The following is a 23,654-nucleotide window of genomic DNA, read 5'->3' on the forward strand; positions in this document are numbered from 1 at the left end:
TGTAGTTATGACGTATTAGTGTATCTTAGTGCTTGTTTAATTACAGTGGAGGTGGGAACAGTTCTGAGTCAAGCTATTGGACTAAGAACAGGGAAAGGCTCGACCGAAAAGCCATGTCTTGAGTTTCTTTTTAAAAGTTAGACAGGTTTCCTGCCTGAGGTCCGGGGGCATGGCGTTCCAGATGGAGGGACCTATTGTTGAGAATGCCCTGTCTCTGATATTTGAGTGGTGCACCGCTTTGATTGGAGGAAATTGTAAAGATCCTTTGTAGGCTTCCCTTAAGGGTCTGGCTGTAGAGTGAAGTTTGAGAGGGTGTAGCAGGTCAAGAGGCATCTGATGGTGAATGTTTTTGTGAATGATTGTAAGTGATTTATGTAGAATCCAAAAGTTTACTGGGAGCCAATGAAGATCTTTTAATATGGGAGAGATGTGCTCTCTCCGATTAGTATTCGTCAGGATTCTCGCCGCCACGTTTTGAAGCAGCTGGAGGGGTTTTATTGTAGTAGCAGGAAGACCTTGCAAGATGGAGTTGCAGTAATCGACCTTAGAGAACAGGTTGGCTTGGAGGACCGATCTGAAATCATGATAGAAGAGAAGCGGCTTGAGTTTGAGTACCTGTAGCTTGTAGAAGCACTCCTTTGTAGTGTGGTTTATAAATTTCTTTAGGCTCAGGTGACTATCTATTACGACTCCAAGGTCTCTTGCGTGGGAAATTTGTGTGTTGGTGTGTAGCTTTTGATGGAAGGGGCTACCTTCTGGGGTGATGAGCAGGAGTTCTGACTTGTTAGTGTTAAGCACCAGGTTGAGGCTTGAAAGGTAGAGGTTGATCGTTTGCAAGTGAGAATCCCATGTTTTGAGAGCTGAATCCAGTGAATTAGATATGGGGATTAAAATTTGAACGTCGTCTGCATATATGTAGAACTTCAGATTTAATTTTGAGAGTAAATGGCAGAGAGGGAGTAGGTAAATATTGAACAGAGTGGGCGATAATGAGGAGCCTTGGGGGACTCCGAATGGGGAGTTAGTGTGAGTAGATTCTTTGTTATTGATTTTAACCTTGTAGCCTCTGTTGCTAAGGAAAGAGTCGAACCATCTGAGGGCAGGTCCTGCGACTCCTATGTCTGATAACCGGTTTATAAGGGAAGTATGATTTACGGTATCAAAAGCCGCTAAGAGGAAGGACTGTCCTTTGTCAATGCCAGTGTATAGCTGATCTAGGAGTGAGATGAGAGTTTCAGTGTTGTGTTCTTTTCGGAATCCATATTGTGAAGGGTGTAGAATATTATGTTCCTCCAGGTAATTTGAAAGTTAGTTATTTACGATTTTCTCCATGATCTTGGCTACAAACGGCAGATTTGATATGGGGCGGTAGTTGTTGGGATCATCCGGGTCCAGGTTCGGTTTTTTGAGAATGGGTTTAAGGGTGGCCAATTTGAGAGCGTCCGGGAAGATTCCTTGTGAGAGGGAGCAGTTGATAATATCTGCTAGATGTTTAGAGAAGGATTCTGGTATGAGAATCAGGAGTTTGGATGGGATTTGGTCTAGAGGGTGAGAGGAGGGTTTCATTCTTTTTATCAGGGTTTCCACCTCTATAGCGTAGGTGGGATCAAAGGATTCCAAATCAACATCTAGGTTCAGGCGAAGGGGCGGATCCGGAGATAGCATGTTAGGGTTGGTAGGTAATCTAGCCAGGGTATTAGATTTTGTTCTGGAAGAATAAGGCCAGATCATTGGCTTTCGATTGGGCTAGGTCATCGGGGATTGTAGGGGAGGCAGTCTTGGTGAGTTCCGATACGTACGAGAAGAGTGCCTTCGCGTCGAAGATCATATCATGTATACGGTGGGCGTAGAAATCTTTGTTCGTAGCGTTGCAGTTCTGTATTGGTGGAGAGCGGCTTTGTAAAGGGTTAGGGAGTGAGGGTTGGGGTTCTTCCTCCATTCCTTTTCTTTCCGTCTCAGGCCTTGCTTTTGGGCGCAGAGCTCCTTTGAGAACCATGGCTGCTTGTTTTTTTGAGAGGGGTTTAAATTTTTTGTTATCAGTGGGCATAAGTTGTTGGCGATAGTTTCTGTGATGTTTTGCCAAGAGAGGAAGGCTGCATTGGGGTTTGATAGATCCAGGTTAGTAAGTTCTTTGATCAGCGAGTTGCTGAGGGCTTCTGATGGGCAGGGTTTCCTGTAGTGGAGGGTGGAGAGCTGAGGGGGTGCAGACAATCTTGTCATCGTTCTGAGGGTGGAGGAGATCAAGAAATGGTCTGACCATGGGACCAGGAGGCAAAAGAGGGGGGGAGAGAGGGGAGAGGCTGGTGTTTGTGAAGATAGGTTCACATTGTAACCCTGAGTGCAGAGGGAGCATTTCTTTACATTGTTTTAAATAGGTCTTAATCTTGAGAGAATTTGGAACCCTTCTCTTTGAAATGTTGCTTTGTCTTTTCTGCTTGAGGTAAATGCAATATAGAGAACGTCTTGAATATGGCTCTAGAAATGGTCCAGTGATTTTCATTTGCCGACACTTAAGATGTTTAATGGTACTGCTGATTTTTATTTTAACGTTGCATGACAAAACATAAACTGTCCATGTATATTTTCTTGGTGGTTTCGGTCCAGAGAATAAGTGGATGTTGAAATATTTGAAAGCGTTTGCTATTCACGTCACTGAGTGAGTAAATCCTTAAAGCCATTCTAGTGCTCTCAATACTGTGCACTCTTTGTATACATCTGGAAGAATCCTGAAAAAAAAATCATGGTAGGGCTTTATTGCATACATTTATAGAACTTAGTAAGAACATTGGAGTAGAAAGTCAAGAAGCAAGAAATTTGATTTATTGGGTGGGAGGGATATTAATATTTCTGCTGGAATGGGAGTTTTGACTTGTCTCTTAATTATTGGTCTATTAGTTGTTCATATCAGGCTGGATTTTTGAAGGGTTATCTTGCAAGCAGAGACCAGTAATATCCTAAACTCAGATTTTTGTGCAGCCATATGACTAAGCCTTCTCTAGTCAGTTGTGACTGTTTGCTTACTGAAAAACACTACTGAAATATAAATTGGCTGCTGCTTCTCAGACATGTTATCTAAAATAGCCCAGATCTTGGGTTTGGTCATTCCATCCAGCAGATGGAGACAGAACAAACTGCCACAAAACTCTTTTCTTAGACATCTACATTTAACCCTTCTACTTCAGTTCTTCTGTTTCTAGAAAGAGATGAAAGTATTCTCAAACTGTTTTTTGTCATTGACAGTAACATGGATGTTTTTAGTAACTGTAAAGTTTGCTCATATTCATTTGAATATTGAGCAGTAATACAGATCTTTGCTTCCTTGTTAACAGAGTTTGTTTATATTGCAAGCTTAGATATTTGGTTTGTTCTAGTTCCTGAATTGAATACTTTCAATAGTTAGGACTGTTTTGAATCCTCAACTTTTTACTTCAGTTGAAAAGCTAAACTGGCAAATGCAAAGTAACTACCTTTTAACTGTAAAGGTTATCTATTTGCAATATGAATTTCAATGAACTTAATTTCTTGGCTGGTTTAGATATCAAACATAATGGATCCTATCATATCTGCAGAGTAGGATATTGACACAGAATATGCAGGAGATGTATCTTACAAAAAAAAGACCTGTTATATGGATGTCTTTTTGAAGATCTGAGTGTATCTTCATACGATGCTGTGATTGATTCAGCTATCGTGTCTGTGAGCCTATTGAAAGGCCTCTAAATCATTAGGTACCTCAGGTAGCTCCTTATACCAGTGTGTCCACTCCAAGATTGTTTCTAAGATGACTGATTCGACTGAAGCCATTAATGTCACTTATCTTTCATGAGTCGGTCTTGCTCAGCCGACATCTAGACATTTCGGAGACTAGCTCCTTCTTCAAGGGCTGGATGCTTTTCAAGAGCGACTTGTGGAACACTGAAATTAATGTGCTGCAATGGCAGTGTTTATTTATGGAATGTGGACTGTTCACAGAAGCTCCGTGTGTCGGGAACGGCTGCTCCTGGCGGCTCCTTTGCTAGCAAAGGTAAGCTATGTAGCTATCAGCCAAGCTTTGGCAGTAGGCAGTGTTAAGGTAAGGTTTTGTTTTTTTGTATCTCGTTTCTAAGGAATTATAAGCAATAAAATTACAATTTAGTAAACAAGCATTACAGGCAAACCATATAGCAATCCATTAAATGTTACAATTAAAGCCTAATTTTCCAATTACTCAACCATTAAAGCATTTCAGTGAAGTCAGGTAGCTATCATGTTTTGCAGTTTGGTCAGCAAATGTTCCAGTTAAGATAACTGAGCATTTAAGGTAGGGTTTTTCAACTCAGTCCTCTGGACACCTAGCCAATCAGGTTTTCTGGATATCCACAAATGTATAAGATACATCTCCTAAAATTAAGAACCCTGAATACTATAACATGTAATGAAATCACACAAAAAAAAGAACGGCTGCTCCTGGCGGCTCCTTTGCTAGCAAAGGAGCCGCCAGGAGCAGCCGTTCCCGACACACGGAGCTTCTATGAACAGTCCACATTCCATAAATAAACACTGCCATTGCAGCACATTAATTTCAGTGTTCCACAAGTCGCTCTTGAAAAGCGTCCAGCCCTTGAAGAAGGAGCTAGTCTCCGAAACATCTAGATGTCGGCTGAGCAAGACCGACTCATGAAAGATAAGTGACATTTAATGGCTTCAGTCGAATCAATCATCTTAGAAACAATCTTGGAGTGGACACACTGGCACTGGTATAAGGAGCTACCTGAGGTACCTAATGATTTAGAGGCCTTTCAATAGGCTCACAGACATGATAGCTGAATCAATCACAGCATCGTATGAAGGTACACTCAGATCTTCAAAAAGACATCCATATAACAGGTCTTTTTTTTTGTGTGATTTCATTACATGTTATAGTATTCAGGGTTCTTAATCACTGAAGTTCTTGTACTTCAAGATTCTGGGTCGTCATTTCCAGTTCTGAGCGCTTCCATTTGGCCTCGCAACGGCCCTGCGCACCTTTACCAAGGTGATAATCGTGGTGGCAGCGGCCCTCCAGCAAGAAGGGGTGATGGTTCACCTGTATCTTGACGATTGGCTGATTTGAGCCAAGTTGGAAGAGGACTGCATGTGGATTGTCTCCAAGCAGACAATCGTACTTCCCATTACCTTTAGTCCCTCGGTTGGGTGACTGAGATGAAGTCATCTGATCCCTTCCCAGTCCCTGGAATATTTGGGAACCTGCTTAGACACCTTGCTGGCCAGTGTGTTCCTGACAATGGACAGGATGTGCAAATAGCAGCAGTAGGTGCATCTTCTACTGTATCTCCCGATCCCCAGAGTGTGGGACTATATCTGCAAGTCCTAGGGTCCATGGCATCGACATTGGAGTTGGTCCCTTGGGCCTTCGCTCATATGAGACCGTTGCAGAGGGAACTCCTGTTGCGGTGGAATCCAGTGTCGGAACAGTACCAGTTGCCGTTGTCACCACAGGCCCGGTCCAGCCTGGAGTGGTGGTTGTTGGAAGTCAACTTCCGACACTGGATCCTCGAAGTCCCGGATTGGGTAATCGTGTCAACGGATGCAAGTCTCCAGGGCTGGGGAGCGGTGTGCTGGATCAGGCGTCCCAGTGTCTCTGGTCCCTGCCTGAACGGTCATAATCCATCAGTCGCCCAGAGACTAGAGTAGTCTGCAAAGTGTTGGTGGCCTTCCAGCCCCTGGTTCAGGGGAGGATGGTTCGTGTCTTCTTGGATAACACCACCTTAATGGCTTATCTCAATCGCCAGGGAGGAACCTGGAGTCCGACCGTGGCGCAGGAGGCTCATCTCCTGTTTGCGTGGGCCGAGCTTCATCTGGAAGGAATCACAACCTCTCAAGTGGCAGGCGTGGACAACGTGCAGGTGGACTTCCTTAGCCGTCAGAGTTGGACCCCGAGGAATGGGAGCTGTCCCGGGAGGCTTGGAATCACATTTGTGCCAGATGTGGAGCCCCCCAGCTGGACCTCATGGCAACCCACATCAACTCACAGATGGATCGGTTCTTCAGCCAAAACAAGGAAGTCGGGGCAGTGGGCATAGACACACTAGTTTGCAAGTGGCCAACCGGAATCCCCTTGTATGTCTTCCCGCCTTGGCTGCTGATCGGACGAGTCCTGCAGCGCATAGAAAGCTCATCCTTGTGGCCCTGGAGTGGCAATGGCAGCCGTGGTTTGTGGATCTGGTCAGTCTGGCAACCGAAGGTCTGTTGTGCCTGGCTCATATTCCAGACCTCTTACGGCAAGGTCCCATCTTTTCGGATTGGGAGGATCGCTTCTCTCTAGCGGCCTGGCTTTTGAGAGATGGAGGTTAAGAATGAAGGGGTATTCGGAGCAGGTGATTTCCACCCTACTGCAGGCCAGGCAGCCCTAGACTTCTATCGCTTATGTCCGGGTGTGAAAGGTGTTTGAAGCCTGGTGTGATCAACAAAGTTTAGTGCTGTTGTCTGTATCCATTCTTCAGGTTTTGGCTTTTCTGCAGCAGGGTTTGTCAAAAGGCTTGGCTTATAACTCCTTGCGGGTTCAGGTTTTGGGCCTAGGATGTCTGAGGTTGGATAGGCGGCAGACCCCTGGCCAGTCACTCGGATGTAGCCCGTTTTCTGAAAAGGGTAAAGCATCTTTGTCCTCCAATTCATAGAAAGTGCCCGGAGTGGAATCCCAACCTAGTCCTATAGGCGCTTTGTGATTTTCCCCCCTCCTTTGAGCCTTTGGGGCACGCCTCTCTGAAGGACCTCACCTTGAAGTTGGTGTTTTTGGTGGCCATTTGCTCCGCTAGGCGTATTTCAGAATTGCAGGCCCTGTCCTGTATGGATCCCTTCCTGCGCATTTTGGCGGATAGGGTGTCCCTATGTACTGTGCCCTCCTTTTTGCCGAAAGTGGTGTCTGCCTTCCATATTAATCAGACCGTGGAGTTACCTGGTTTTCCCAAATGGTTTCGTGACTCTGCTTCGGGAAGAGATCTGCATCAGATGACTGAGGGGGGATAAGACAGAGGTGTTTAAAATCATGAGAGGTCTAGAACGGGTAGATGTGAATTGGTTATTTACTCTTTTGGATAATAGAAAGACTAAGGGGCACTCCATGAAGTTAGCATGTGGCACATTTAAAACTATTCGGACAACGTTCTTCAGTCAACGCACAATTAAACTCTGGAATTTGTTGCCAGAGGATGTGGTTAGTGCAGTTAGTACAGCTGTGTTTAAAAAAGGATTGGATAAGTTCTTGGAGAAGTCCATTACCTGCTATTAACAGGCCGATTCAGTAAAGTCCGCGGGAGAGCGGACGAACGCCCGCTCTCCCGGTACGCGCACCGGCCCTTTGCTGGTGTGCGCGATTCTGTATTTAAATTAGGTGACGAGGTAAAAACGGGGAAAAGGAGGCGCTAGGGACACTAGCGCGTCCCTAGCGCCTCCTTTTTGACAGGAGCGGCGGCTGTCAGCGGGTTTGACAACCAACGCTCAATTTTGCCGGCGTCTGTTCTCGAGCTCGCTGACAGCTACAGGCTCGGAAACTGGATGCTGGCAAAATTGAGCGTCCGGTTTTCGGCCCGACAGCCGCGGGCCGAATTCAAATTTATTTATTTATTACTTTTTTTACTCTTCAGGACCTCTGACTTAATATTGCCATGATATTAAGTCGGAGGGTGCACAGAAAAGCAGCTTTTACTGCTTTTCTGTGCACTTTCCCGGCACCGGAACAAATTAGCGCCGACTTTTGGGTCGGCGCTAATTTCTGAAAGTAAAATGTGCAGCTTGGCTGCACATTTTACTTTCTGTATCCCGCGCGCATACCTACTAGGGCCATCAACATGCATTTGCATGTTGAGGGCACTATTAGGTGCCGCGGGTTGGACGCGTGTTTTCCTCCCCTTACTGAATAAGGGGTAAGGGAAAACGCCTGTAAGTATCAGCCTATAAGTTAACTTAGAAAATTGCCACTGCTATAACTAGCAACAGAACATGCAATAGACTTAGTTTTTGGGTACTTGCCAGGTTCTTATGGCCTGGATTGGCCACTGTTGGAAACAGGATGCGGGGCTTGATGGACACTTGGTCTGACCCAGAATGGCATGTTCTTATGATCGCCATTTTCTCCTTCGTTATTTGAAGGTCACTAACTCCTTTTGGAAGTCGGACCACTTCTTTGTTTTATTTGGGGGTCCGAAGAAGGGTGAGAAGGTATCCAAGGCCTCCTTGGCTTGCTGGCTGAAGGAAACGATTTGCTTGGCCTACATCGGCAAAGGGCGTTCTGTTCCAGCCAGATTGAAAGCTCACTCGATGAGGGCTCAAGCAGCTTCTTGGGCGAGTGTCAGCTGTTGTCGCCTGCAGAGATTTGTAGGGTTGCAGTCTGGTCATCCCTGCATACCTTTACAAGACATTACCGCCTGAATGTCAGGGCTCCGGATCAAGCACTTTTTGGAGAACATGTTCTGCGAGTGGGTCTTTCGGTTTACCGCCCAGTGTAATGTGGTTTTGGTACATCCCACTGGTTGGGACCTATCTGGGTATGTACAGGAAAGGAAAATTGGTTCTTACCTACTAATTTTCATTCCTGTAGTACCACAGATCAGACCAGAGACCCACCCGGGTGCTACTGCCGAAAGACTGATTTACCTGGACTTAATCCGCTGTACATAGGAAGTCTATCAGAATCCATTTATGCCAATTCAGTGATAGGAACCATGGTTCAGACCTGGGATTTTCAGGTTCAAGGCCTTTTTTCTTTTGGCCCTTGAAGGTATTTTTCATGTTCACCCTTTTTTGGGGGAGTTAAACGGTTTTTTCCTAGCGTGTAGCAGATGGACTCGGGACCAGTGGGTATAGTGTACTCCTGTTAGCAGTTGGAGACGGATCAGATTTCAATCTGACGTCAGCCCCTAGTACATATACCCCTGCAGGAAGTGCAGCTCTTCAGTATTTTCCATCTCCATAGCAGTTAGGGACTATCTGCACACTCTCACAGCGTTTGAACCAAATCCAAAGAAAACCAAAATTAAAGGGGAAAAACCTTCCTGAAGACGAGCCCCGCTCTCCTGCGGTGATACCCTCGGGTCCCTCCCCCCAGTTGAGATTTCAGAGGTGATTTCCGTGGTCCCTCGGAGGTGAGCCTCGGTCCGGCGGCCGAATCGCGGCGAGGACCTAGCCCCCGATCCTTGGGCGCGGCTGAGAGGCAGCGGGTGCACCCCTCGAGCGCGGCGGTGAAGGTATTTGCCCTCTCCCCCCGCAGCCGGGGACCGCCCGGGACGGAACCGGGAAGCGCCGAAGACAAGGTTAAGGTAAAAATCTTCTGTTTGAATCCAGTCTCCGAGGATCGAGGAGGTGCACAGGTCACCGATCGGAACCAGTGCCACCGGGTTGATCCGCCCTAGCAGGGCCAGGCCCCGGCCATTTCCTAGGGTCTGCCCACGTGGAGACCCTCCGAGGAGGTCACCATATTACCCGCATGCTTGCCGCCACCATCTTGGCCCTATTCGCTGCGTCGCCCGCCGTCCAATCCGAGCGCACAAATCGACCTAAGCACACAAGAATCCTTGTGCGCATAAACTTACGCGCACATAAAACCTTGCGCACATAAGTTGCACGCACAGAGCCGGGCGCATATCTACGGCTAGGCGCATATCTACGCACACATCTCAGGCGCACAAGAGCTTACGCGTCCACAGACATGGCACCTCCAGAAACAGGAATTAAAGCTCAAGGCCTCTGCCCTGCATGCCACGTCAGAGCCGCACAGAGCGAGGAGGCCGACGCCCTGAGCACACACTGTGAGGAGGCCCTGGGAGATCCTGGTCAGGGCCAGTCCCATCCAGGGCCCAACGCTAGCTTCTCAGGGGGTACCCCAGACCTAGCAGGCCCCGGTGGGTCCGCCCCACAGTCGGGGAACCCCAGGGAGCCTGCGCCCCTCAACTTAGACCCAGCTTCAATATCCTGGGTGGAATTATTCAAGGGGATTCACGCCTTTGTCAAAATGCAAACTGAGCCTCTGGCTGATCAGCCACATGCTCCACCGGAGGACCCTCATGCCCCAGGACCCTCGAGGCCTAGGCACAGGCTCCCACCACCCAGAAGCCCCATCTACGGGGACACGGATTTCTCCGAAGAGGAAGTCGAGCCCCTGGAGAAGGGGGAACTCCCCTCGGGGACAGAGCCACACCGAACCATGAGACGCTTCTTCACAAAGGACGAGCTCCCGGAACTCGCTATCCCGGGCCAAGGCACCTCGGGGGAACCTAGAACGAACCCCCTGCTAGAGGGCCTTCGCCAGATGTCCCTCCATTTTCCTCTCCTACAGGCGGCACAACAGCTAATTGACCTGGAATGGAATGCTCCGGAGTCCACATTCAAAGGGGGACGAGCCTGGTCAGCCATGTACCCCCTGGACCCAGTGACCAAGGAGCGTCTGGCATGCCCTAGAGTGGATGCCATTGTCTACGCGGTCGCCAAGCGCACTACCATCCCAGTGGAGGGACGAGCAGCTCTCAAGGATGCACATGATCGGCGCCTGGAAGCCATCCTAAAACAGTCATTTGAAGTTGCAGCCATGTCCCTGCAGATTGCAGCCTGCTGCACTGTGGTGACACGTGCCAAGCCAGGAACAACACCCCGGGAGAAGACATGGAACCAGCAGTATCATTCCTCACTGACGCTGCCTCCGACCTAGTGCGCACAGCAGCCAGAGGAGTGTTGTCCGCAATGGCGGCCAGGAGACAGCTATGACTTCGAAGCTGGTCGGCTGATGCTTCTTCCAAGACGCGCCTCATGAGGATGCCTGTCAAAGGATCCCTCCTGTTCGGCAGCGAACTAGAGAAACTGGCCAACAAATGGGGCGACTCCCTATTACCACGCCCGCTGGAAGACAAGACTAAGAGAAACCAGAGTCCCTTCCACAGGTCCTCCAGGGGCAGAAGCTTGCAGCGCTTTAACCCTTACAAAGAGCAACTACCAAGCCCCCTGCCCTGCAGGCAAGAACCAGTCCTTTCGGAACAAGCACAACAAGAGGGGAACCAGCTCGGGGACAGGCCCCAGCCGCACCCCACAATGAGAATCAGCCGACCCATCCAAGGGAAGAAGCCATAGGGGGTAGACTAGCCTTATTCTACCACAGATGGGTCGAGATAACTTAGGACAAGTGGGTCCTAGCCATCATCCGAGAGGGATACTACCTGGATTTCCTTCGAACCCCTCCGGACAGATTCGTAGAATCCCCCTGCCACGACCTCCTCAAGAGGGTGGCAGTGGAAGCTACCATATCCAGACTTCTGGCCCTCAAGGCCATAACCCCGGTGCCTACACAGGAAATGAATACTGGACATTATTCCATCTACTTTGTCGTACCCAAGAAAGAGGGGTACATTCAGGCCTATCCTGGACCTCAAGTAGGATCTCCCGCTTCCGCATGGAAACACTACGATCCGTCATACGTGCAATACAACCAGGGGAGTTCCTCACATCCCTGGATCTTTTGGAGGCCTACTTATACATCCCAATTCATCGGGAACACCAGCGCTACCTACGCTTCAAGGTCCTGGATCGTCACTATCAATTCTGGGCACTACCCTCGGGTTAGCCACAGCACCCCGGATGTTCACCAAGGTGATAGTAGTGGTGACGGCAACACTGAGGAGGGAAGGGATCCTCGTTCACCCTTACCTAGACGATTGGCTGATCAGGGCAAAGTTACCGGAGGAAAGCCACCAAGCAACCAGTAGTCATAACACTACTGGAAAGCCTAGGATGGGTGGTCAACACAAACAAAAGCTCCCTACAGCCCTCAATCACTGGAATACCTAGGAGTCCGATTCGACACCAGTGAAGACAAGGTCAGCCTGACTCCCTCAAGGAGATCAAAACTGTGGAACCGGCTGCAGACCTTGCTTGAATGCTCCTCGTCCCACAGCATGGGACTACCTGCAAGTCCTCAGGCTGATGGCATTCACACTGGAAGTGGTGCCATGGGCGCAAGCCCACATGAGGCCCCTACAATGCTCACTCCTATCGCGATGGAGCCCACGGTCCCAGAACTACACTGTACTTCTACCACTCCCGGGCAGAATCCGGACCCAACTACAGTGGTGGCTGCAGACCAGCCACATGAGCCGGGGATCAAAACTATCCTCCCCAACCTGGACCCTGCTCACCACAGATGCCAGTCTACATGGATGGGGAGCACACTGCGAAGAGTTAACCGCCTAAGGACGTTAGAACGCAGAAGAGGCGGGATAGAACATCAACCGCCTAGAAGCGTGGGCAGTCACTCGCCTGCCTGCGGTTCGCCCACAGACTCCGAGACAAAGCTGTCAGGGTGATGTCTGACAATATTTTTTTTGTGTGGAAACTCCTAATATAATACTTAACATCTTTTAACTACAGAATGGGTTACTTCTCCCTCTATACATCAGCTTGCGCTCGTCCACATTAAATTTCATATGCCATTTGGATGCCTGTTTTTCCAGTCTTGCAAGGTTCTCCTGCAATTTATCATAAACTGCTTGTGAATTAACTCTGAAAAATTGTCATCTGCAAATTTTGATGACCTCACTTGTTCCCTTTTTCCAATCATTTATAAATATTTTATGGTTTAACTTTGTGCTATGAAGCCAATAAAAAATTGTTAAACAAGTCCTACAACATTTGGTTTGCAATCCACAGAAGTACATTGCCTTCTATCCCATAACTTTTTAATTTTCTTAGGAGTCTCTAATGGGGGACTTTGTCAAATGCCTTCTGAAAATCCAAATAGACTAAATCTACTGGCTCACTTTCATCCACATGTTTAACACCTTAAACACCAAAAAAACCCCAAAAAAAGTAAGATTTGTGAGGCAAGACTTCCCTTGTGTAAATCCATACTGTTTGTGTTCCATTAAACCATGTCTTTTTGTCATAAAACCATATATGGTGAAAAAAATCCAATGGCTGAACGCAGCTCTACATATTCATACTCCTCAGCAAAATTTACGATCCTCTGGTAAAGTACTATTATCCATTCCATCACCAAAATCAGCCCATTTAAACACTGTCCGAGACAGAGCCCTATCCTTAGCTGGCCTTTAGACATCAGGCTCCTCACACCCACATTCATTTAAGAAGAAACTTAAGACATGGCTATTCGAACAAGCATTCTCCTAGTCAGGCAGATTCCCTTGGTTTATTGTTTTATTTTATTTTGTTTTCTCTAATTGCAATTTTAAATTTACTGTATTTATTATTAATCAGTATTTTATGGGCAGTTATTTGATATTAGAATTTAAGCCTTATTTAATTTGATTTGCTGCAATTTTATTTTAAATTGTTTAAGATGTTTTTAAGATTGTATATTAAGTAATTGTTATGCATTACTATTTGATTTGTGATGTAAACAGATGTGAAGCTTCCACGAACATCGGCATATAAAAAGTGAATAAATAAGATGTTCTGTTAATTTGTTCTTTAGAATAGTTTCTAAGATTTTTCACAACACTTGAGGTCAGGTTCACTGGGCTCTAGTCTTCTGGATCTTTTTAAATATTGGGGTTATATTGGCCACCCTAAAGTCTTCAGGTACACTGGACAATTATAACAATAGGTTATAATTTACTAGTAATAGATCTGACATTTCATTTTTGAGTTTTCAAAACCCTGGGATGTGTATACCATTTGGTCCGGGTGTTTTACTACTCTTCAGTTTATTCTGCCCTACTACATCTTTCAGGTTCACTATTATTTGATTTAGTTCATTTGAATAATCACCGGAATGAGTATCTCCCCAGCATCCTCATTAGTAAACACTGAAGCAAAGAAAGCATTGTCTTTCCGCAGTGGCCTTATCTTCCATAAGAGCCCCATTAACCCCTCTGTCATCTAACGGTCCATCTGACTCCCCCACAGGCTTCCTACTTCGGATATATTTTAAAAAGTTAAGCTTCTGCCTCTACAGCTAGCTTCTTTTCAAATCCTCTTAGCCTGTCTTATCAATGTTTTACTTTGAAGTTGGCAAAACTTATGCTTTTCCCTCTTTTCTTCAGATCTTTTTTCCAATTTTTGACAGTAGTTAAAGTTGATATAATCTTACACCTCACCTTAGCCGGCAATCTTTTGGCCTGCCTTCCGCCTTTTTTAATGTGTAGAATACATCTCAACTGGGCTTCTAAGATGGCATCTTTAAATAATGTCCACATGCAGCTACAAAGGTACACTCTAAACCTTTGTAGCTGCACTTTTCTGGGTTTTTTTTTTCCTGTTTTCCTCATTTTATCAGTCTCCCTTTTAATGCTAGAGCAAGCAGGTTTACTTCACAATTAGAGCAAATTTGATTGCACTATTTGTTGCCACGTGGCCCCACCACTATTACCTCTCACCAAATCCTGTGTTGTAAAAATTTGATCTAAAATGGCGTCCCCTCTCGTCTGATCCTGAACTAATTGTTCCATGAAGCAGCAATTTATTCCATCCAAGAACTTGACCTCCCTAGCTTGTCCTGATGTTTTTTACCCAGTCAATATTGGGGTAATTAAAATCTCAGAAAACGAAAAGTGCAGATGCGTCTCTTAATCCTGACAAGGCACTCACACAGTGTTCAAAAATCAGAAAATGTTTTTATTAGTTCAATTGGGCAACTCCACTGGTTTATGAAGCATATAACTTAACGGCGTCCCCCGACACGGTCGCGTGTTTCGCCTCGGGCTGCATCGGGAGGGCACGCCACCAGGAATTCATAAGTATAATACTGAAAAGAAGAAATACAATATCAGGAAGCAATATAGGACTTACAACCGAACATATATATAAACAAATCAAATTATAATTTTACCTGACAGCTGGTATGCTTAAGAATGACAGGGAGCGCACTTCCCCTAGACACTGACAGGTATTTAAACATTGCAGAAGGCGCCAAAACCTACAGGTGAACCAACCATGTGGGTCAAAGGACCCCGTTCATTGGTTCCCGTTCCTGTAGTGCACCTAAACAGTATTGCAGACAACCAACCCTACTAGTGATGAAACCTAGGTGAACAAAAACTATTCTATCTCCCGGTTAAGACCCTTAGGGGAAACTGTATCTAAAGTAAAGATCCATCACTAGTAGGGTTGGTTGTCTGCAATACTGTTTAGGTGCACTACAGGAACGGGAACCAATGAACGGGGTCCTTTGACCCACGTGGTTGGTTCACCTGTAGTTTTTGGCGCCTTCTGCAATGTTTAAATACCTGTCAGTGTCTAGGGGAAGTGCGCTCCCTGTCATTCTTAAGCATACCAGCTGTCAGGTAAAATTATAATTTGATTTGTTTATATATATGTTCGGTTGTAAGTCCTATATTGCTTCCTGATATTGTATTTCTTCTTTTCAGTATTTTACTTATGAATTCCTGGTGGCGTGCCCTCCCGATGCAGCCCGAGGCGAAACACGGGACCGTGTCGGGGGACGCCGTTAAGTTATATGCTTCATAAACCAGTGGAGTTGCCCAATTGAACTAATAAAAACATTTTCTGATTTTTGAACACTGTGTGAGTGCCTTGTCAGGATTAAAAGACGCATCTGCACTTTTCGTTTTCTGCAATATAGCTTCAAGTGCAGTTTCTGCTCTCCTTTGTGCTCTTGGTAATTGAAATCTCCCATTATTACTGTGCTGCCAAATTTTTCAGCTTCCCTAATTTCTCTTAGCATTTCATTCTGTGTGATCATTTTGGCCAGGTGGACTGTAGTTGCTATACTCTTCCCCATCACACATGGGATTTCTACCCATATAGATTCCACTGTGCATTTAGTCTCCAGCTTGATCTTTATCCTGATGGACTCTATGCCATCCCTAACATGAAGTGCCCCTCCCCCCACCGAGGTGATCCACTCTCTTTGCAATTTTAATTTGTATCATTTTATAGCACTGTCCCCTTGGTTATCCTTCTACCAGGTCTCTACAATGCCAATTATGTCTCCCTCTTCCATTCAGTGTTATACACTCTCAACTCTCCATTTTTACTTCTGGCATTGGCATAAAGACATTTCAAAGTTTTTTGTTTCTATTAATCTACTTATCAGTTGAAAGAGTTAATTTGAAATATCAAGTGATTCTTTACTTATAGACAAATGGCTGCTTTTGCTTTTATTTGAATCTCTTTTGGGATTCTTAACTCTCCTGTTTCATTAATATCTTTGGTATCTTTAATATCTTCCTCTGAACCATACACTACTGACTGACTTTCTGTTTTTTGTTTGGTTTTTTTTAAATATATATAAAGATTAATGCCAGCAGCATGGCTCCACTGTGGTTAAGATGGAGTCTGCCCTTTTGGAAAAGATTCCCCCTTTCCCAAAAGGTTCCGTTCAAAACTAAATCCCTCTTCTCCACCCCATTGTGTCATCCATAAATTGAGAGTCTGGAGCTCTGCTTTCCTCTGAGGTCCTGCGTGTAGCATAGGGAGAATTTTAGAGAATGCTACCCTAGAAGTTCTGGATTTTAAATTTCTACTTAAAATCCTAAATTTGGCTTCCAAAAATTGCCTCCCACACCATCCTGTGTTGTTGGTACCCACATGTATGACGGCCAGCTCCTTCCCAGCACTGTCTAAAATCCTGTCTAGATGATGCATGAGGTCTTCCACCTTTGCACCAGGCAGGCAAATGATCTGCACATCCATTAGCCTTCCCACTATTTAGATTGCTAATAATCAAATCGCTAAGTATGATGGCAGACTTCTCTTCCTTCTTGGCTGTATGTAGCCCTAGGAGACTTGTCCTCTGTGTGAGAGGATAATGTATCACCTGGAGAGCAGGTCCTTGCTACAGGGTCACTTCTACCTCCCCAGCATGATGGTCTTTGACCAGGTTGACCTTCCTCCTCCAAGGTAGCACTGGGGCTGCCAAACTGGAGTTGGGACTTAGCTACTGTGTCCCTGAATGTCTCCTCTATATGTCTACATCAGCTCTTCCAAGTCTGCCACTCTAGCCTCCAGAGATGGACACGTTCTCTGAGAGCCAGGAGCTCTTTGAACTGGGTGCTTACATACAATATCTCACCAGCTGGTAGATGGGCATACATGTGGCACTCTTTGCAAAAAAAAACTGGAAGGTGCCCATCTTGCTGCTGAACTGTTTTCATTTTAATATTGTTGAATTCTTAGTTAAGTTTAAGTTGCTAAGGGAGCAGAGATGCATAAATTAAAGTCCTTTAAATATATGTGGTGTAATCGCTGTTAATGAGGTGGTGATCGGCAAGGGAGCAATTAACCTATTGATATGGTCTAGGGCAATCTTGTGTGTTAAAATCCTTATTAGAAATCAGTGTGACAGTGTCTCTTGCTTATAAATCACAAATTGAGTTTAGGGGTGGGAGGGAGGCAAAGAAAGTTACTGGAATTATCTAATTATGCTTTATGTTCAGGAGCACACACTAAAGGATATGTCCCACTATTTCACCTCCCCCTCCCACCCAAACTTTTAAAGATTCTCTTCAGCCACCAGCAAAACTTTACTCTCTTCTCAATACTCACTCGCACAGGGTTGAGAGTTAGTGAGCTCTTCCCCTGTTTTGACCATTTTACCCGGCATCAATAGAAACATAGAAATGACAGCAGAAAAAGACCAATCTGCCCATCCAGTCTGTCCAGCAGGCTTCCACACTTATTTTCCCATACTTATCTGTTTCACCAACCACCAACTTCAGGGCTCTTTTGGTAACTGATTCAAATTTCCTGCCATCCCCTGTCATTGATGCAAAGAGTAATGTTGGAGTTGCATCAAAGGTGAGCATAAGGCTTATGGTTAAGGGTTGTAACCGCTGCATCAAGCAAGTTACCCCAATGCTTGTTTACCCAGATTGCACAGATTGATGCCCTTGTTGGATGTCTGAATGTAAATCCTGTTTTCCTCACTTCCCCCTACCGTTGAAGCAGATAGCAATGCTATATATGCTTTCAGAGTGATGTATCAGGCTTAATTGGTTTAGGGTATTAACCACCGTAATAAGCAGCTACCCCCACGATTGTTTTCAGTGTCAGGTTATCTGCAGTCTACAGTTCCTGGATCACCTCTAGAACTCTTTTTAAAAATTGGTGCTATGTTGGCCACCCTCTGGTCTTCTGGTACCGTAGCCATTTTAAATGATAGATTGTAAATTACTAGAAACAGGTCTGCAGTTTCATTTTTGAGTTCCTTCAAAATGTAGATCTGAATACCATTAGGCCCTAATTATTATTAGGCACTCCCCTTTGTGCACCCCTTCGTGCAACCCTTGGTGCTACCTTTTTTCGTTTGTTTTTCTTTTTAACTTCTATGTTTCTTCCACTTTTGTTTACCTTTCTCTTTTTTCATAGTTGTTATCCCATGTTAACAATTTTCATTGTTATTAATGTTAAATGTATTTGACAAAGGTAACTTTTTTCCTGCATCTCCTGTTTTAATGTAAACTGTATGATTTGTATATTATACAAGAATGTCGGTATATAAAAATTAAAAATAAATAAATAATTTGTTTAGTCTGTCAGTCTGGGTTATTACATCCTCCAGGTTCACAGTGATTCCATCTAGTTGCTTGGTCATCGGCATCAAAAAGTGTTTCCAGTGTAGATATGATCCAGACATCTTAAAGACACAGGCAAAGAATTGATTTAGGTTTTTTTTGGGTTTTTTTGCTATTTCCTTGTCCTCCCTGTTGTAGGTTCTGCTAGAATGTCTTGTGGTCAAACTAAAAGAATAACACTCTTTTGTGAAATAATGAAAAGCTATAATTTCCTATATAATATATGTACAGAACAGATGCTTATGAGAACACCTGAGACAGATATACAATCCTGTAGATGCTGAATCTCTCTGTTAAGCTCTCATCTGCAACTGTCCCACACCTCACCTTGCATCTGTATATTTGTCCTTTGCTTGCGCATGCTTAAAACAATTCTTTGTATATAACTCCTGACGCCTCGCCCACTACTGATCTTATGCTTTTACAATTCTTTGCTCAGCACTGCTCATGGCCTTGAAACTTACAGCTTCAGGTTAGAAGGGGGAAAAGAGCTACTACAGCTCACAAGCTTGTGTGTTCCTATGCAGTACTCCCTACTAGCTTGGTGCATAGCAATGGACTCTAAACTATACTTTCTGTAATACTAAGGTGGACAAACGATGGGGCCATGGAGGCTGTAAAGCTTCACATTTTTTAATGATGCCCTTTTGGATTTAACTGCCTCATTCGCCTCACTATTAAAGCGTACTGGCAGTCATTTGGTTTTTCTTCAATCATTTTTAATGCATGGAATACGTTTTGTCTGTGCCTCAAGGGTGGTAATACATAGTAATATGGCAGAAAAGGACGAAATGGTCCATCCGGTCTACCCAGCTCAGTGCAATTATCCCCAACCTTATGATAACTTATAAAATATTACTGCTACCAAAATTTTTTCTTGCGTGATGAGCCTTCTTGAAAATTTACAGTGCTGTTTGACGTGCTTTACTTATGGACTCGGCCATAGAAGCCATCTGGTGCTTTTTACCTTATGTCTGCGTGTTAGTTCCCCAGATGGTAAAAGTCAGGGCCCATATTGGTTATCTGTATCCAGGTCCCCTCTGCCCCATTTTTTATTATTGTGTTGCCCATTTTAATAGCCAGTCTAGTCTGTTAGCATTTTTCAGTCTGTTTCCTCATCCTTACCAAGCAGGTATATCACCACTATGAGTTTCTATCCATGAAGTTTCCAGTGTGCAGTTTTTCTGCAAAATTTTTATCCTGCTTGACTCTGTAACATCCTGAACATAGACTCACCCATCCACCAATTTTATTTGCCCTGTCATATCAATATAATTTCCATTTTATTGATGTAGTATGGAATAGACCTTAAAAGGAGTTTATCCTTATCTTTGTGGGCGTTTTTTTTTTTTTAGCTATACAAGAACTGTGTACTAGTTTATTGCTTGAATTCATGTTTGAGAATAGTAATACTTCTGATTTGGGGCCATACAGGGAATTTAATGCTTCTTGATTCTAATGACCAGTTTTAATTCTGATGTCCATAATAAACTCTAACACTAGCCCAGTGATTGGTTTTATGGAATGTGTGTTTTCTGTGTGAAAGTTGTCTGCATGTTAATGTGCAGGTGTTCTATCTGTCTTTCACCTACATCCACAAACATACATCCATATTTGAGTCCTAGTCACTTACTATATGCCTTCATTACATGTGTAGATCTGAATATAACACCACAGTTCTTTATTTATAATGGCCCTGAGATGGCATGCCCCTTGGGAAGGCTGGTAGTTGTGCATGGGTCTCTTTTTAAATTGACTACCTTGAAAGCGCTCTCATCCATTGTTCCCCTGAGCTAGAATCATGTCTATAAACTGAACTCTGTTGATCTGATCCCTAACGTAAACAGCATTTTGTCTTGGCATTCAGATTTTTTTATCCAAGTTTACATCAGCAATATTAAACCCATAAAGCCAATTTTGGACCAACCAGTTCATATAAAGCACCTTATATCAAGTTTATAGAATTGGTTTTCTATCTTGAGTTCAAACATTGGAATTGCTTTCTTTCCCACCTTTTTTTTTCTTTTGTCATGCAAATCACTGGCTGCTCTCCCTGTGGTTTTTTTTTCCTTTGAGGGGGGGAGGGGTAGTGTGTATGGAGCCAGTTTGAAAAGTCCGTAGTAAGACAAGACTGCCTCTTTATTTCCCTTTAAATAGAGCAAATTTCCCCATTTATTACATCTCACTCATGGTCCAGCACTTCACTCAGACATATTCAATTATCTGCTGCTGCTTTTGTCAGCATTGTTTTGTCTGCTGCTATAGTGGGGGTTTCAGAATTGTTTACTTCTGCTGTGTTTGTGAAAAGCTATTAAATATGTTGCTGTTTTACTATTAATGCTTTGTCTGCTGCTGAGTATTTAATTAAGCCACTTTAAGTTGTCTCCATTACTGTTTGTCATTTTACTCTGTCAAAAACATTTTACAAGGCACATTTGCATTTCCCTTTTCAGCGGATTTGTCTCAGGTATGGCCAGAAGCAAACCAGCACTTCAGTAAAGAAATCGATGATGAAGCAAACAGCTATTTCCAGCGCATATACAACCACCCTCCTCATCCGACTATGTCTGTGGATGAGGTGAGTGTCCTTCTGTACTCAATATTGGGAGCTGGAGTGAAGGGTAAAATGAGAAAAAGATAGTTTTGAAAGATTAGTTTTGTAGCTTAGATGAATGTAAGAATTGTTTACTTGTGGATTTCTGCACAACTCAGTTGTAATGAACAGAATTTCCTTTGACTGCAAATGTGATGTTCAATTGAGATTTTTCAAATGTGCATGTCTATATCTGTGCCAGTAATAATCCTGATACAGAAAGGATCCTTTATTTCTGGTTTAGTTGTAAGTTAAGAGGCCTGTTTAACTATATTAAAATTGGGTGCTAGCCATGGTTTTAATGGCTGATTTTCTAAAAGATGTTAAGCCTTTAATGAACCTGGTGTTAAAACAAAAATTAAGGTAGAAGTGTTATTGCTCCTGATAATTCTGTGCCCAATGGCCATTCAATCCTCACCAACTGCCCCAAACTTGAACAAGTGAGTTAGCCTTTCATTGCATCAGACACAAACTTAGATGTTGAGCCCTCTCAGGACAGGGTAGTATCTAAAATATCTGAATGTAGTTCACTTTGAAGTGTCTGAAAGGCAGAATATAAAATAAGAATTACAGGCCCAAGCCTTTCCACATCACCCAATAACATGACATGCTTTTTGTGTTTTACAATACATGTGGGCCAAAGTAGCACTTAAGGCCATTGGGTGACATTTGCCACCAGTGGAAAAGGATGAAGTGCTTCTTCCTGCTGAAGATTTTTGAAGAGGGGGGAGGAGGGAAGAAAGAAGGGAGAGAAAAATGAACCTGTCAAATGAATCTGGGCCCCCAGAACCTCTTGATTATGATCTAGTGGAGGAGGGGAGTTGGGGGAAAAGTACTTGGTTCTGCATTTCTTGAAAGGTGGTTGTTGGGGATTCTTGGTTTAGATGGACTGATCTGTGCATCTTGGGGAGCAGGGTTGTTGATGGGGAAGAGGGATGAGGAAAAAACGTAAATAGAGCCCTCATTGGGGCTTATGTTGTCAACCATCAACTATGCAAAGGTTTTGTATCTCCCACAGTTGTTTGTATTTTTATTGGGCGAGTTAAGGCAAATCATATGTTAAACATGATTTATGTGAATGAACCCTTTTTAATACTGAGCTACTTTACATGAAATTGCATGTCACAGCCCATGAAACACTTTCTGAATTATGCTAAATTGTTTTAGTATTGGCAGATTGTCAATCTGTCATCTTTGTATCATCTAGGTCATCGGTGATAGTACTAGGGTCCAGAAGACTTGCATGGCTAAAAGTATCGTCCATGGCCTATGAACAGGAGAGAATCTTTTGGTAACAAAGTTAAAAAAAAAAAAAAAAATCTTATCTAAGATAATTTATCTACTTTGCAAACAATAACAGCATCTTCTATGGAGCAATCTTCAAACAGAAGAAATTCCAAGATCAAACTTTCAGAAAATACTATTACTCTCATAGAAGGTATCAGTTATCCCTGTTACAGGCAAAGGTCACAGATACAACAGCAATCACAACAAACTAGACTTTGTCCCAAGTGAAGGACTTCGATCTCCCCAACAGTCCACACACAAATCTGGTCCTCAATCTTAACACTTGTAGCCATTCCTTTTCTTTGTGTACTCTTCTTTGGGGTGGCGGGTATGTAGACTGCAGCATTTTTATATTTAGTGATCACTCATTAGCCTGCTGGGCTCTAAAGAGAGCTGGCAAAAGTTATCACTTACATTTTCTGTAACTACCACGAGTCACTCACCCACATCTTCTACCTCTAGATGAAGTTCAAATACTAAAAGAACTTGACTCACTTTTGGCAGCGCATGCAGTAGAATCAGTCTCAGTCTCATAAAGGAAAAGGATTCTATTCCATATACTGTCTGGTCTCACAAGTCTGTTATTTTTTTGGTTTGTTTTTTTGTCCCATTCTAGACTTTTAGAATCTAAACATTCCTAATCTAGAAATTGGGAATTGGCTAACAATCCTAGATTTAAATACTTAACACACAGCCATTCACAAGAATCAAAGGAAGTAACTATGCTCTGAAGTAAATGATACTTAGTGTTCAAATCCTATTGTTTGGTCTATCACCAGCTCCAAGAGTATTCATGTGCCTGGGAATAATAGCTTTATATATGTGAAGAACAATATATTAATCTTTCTGTATCTAAGCAATTGACTAATATTGAGCGAGATCCCCAATAGAAACACAAAAAACTACATCCTACATGCTTTTGACACCTTTCTCATTTTTAGGATTTGTAGTAAATATCCAGAAGTCCCATTGAACTCCAGTATGCCAATTGGAATTCATAGAAGCTTATTTGAACATCAGAGAAGGGGGGGATTTTCTTCACCAGTTGGGCCATCCAGCCATCTATGATGGCCAGGACAGTCATGAAAATGTTAGAACATATGGCAGCTACTCTGTCGTTCCACTTGCTCATTTAAACAAGTTAAGCTCAGTGGCATTTGACTTTGGTTGAGTATGCTGATTACAACAATGTCTTTCAGAATAAAAATAACCAAATTGATTAGAATAATCTTATGTTAGTAGACCTAACCTTTGCATCTGTG

General features: G+C 43.9%; 1 protein-coding gene across 1 annotated transcript in view; it reads left to right on the top strand.

Moving 5' to 3' along the window:
- CNOT1 (CCR4-NOT transcription complex subunit 1) overlaps positions 1-23,654 on the top strand; it is a 987,642-nt gene that overhangs the window by 471,358 nt on the left and 492,630 nt on the right. The window contains 1 exon segment of the mRNA XM_029609242.1: positions 20,966-21,090. Within this exon segment, the coding sequence (XP_029465102.1) occupies positions 20,966-21,090 (125 nt within the window).

This window comes from Rhinatrema bivittatum, chromosome 7 (genome assembly GCF_901001135.1).
Source record: "Rhinatrema bivittatum chromosome 7, aRhiBiv1.1, whole genome shotgun sequence".
In the NCBI taxonomy this organism is placed as follows: domain Eukaryota; kingdom Metazoa; phylum Chordata; class Amphibia; order Gymnophiona; family Rhinatrematidae; genus Rhinatrema; species Rhinatrema bivittatum.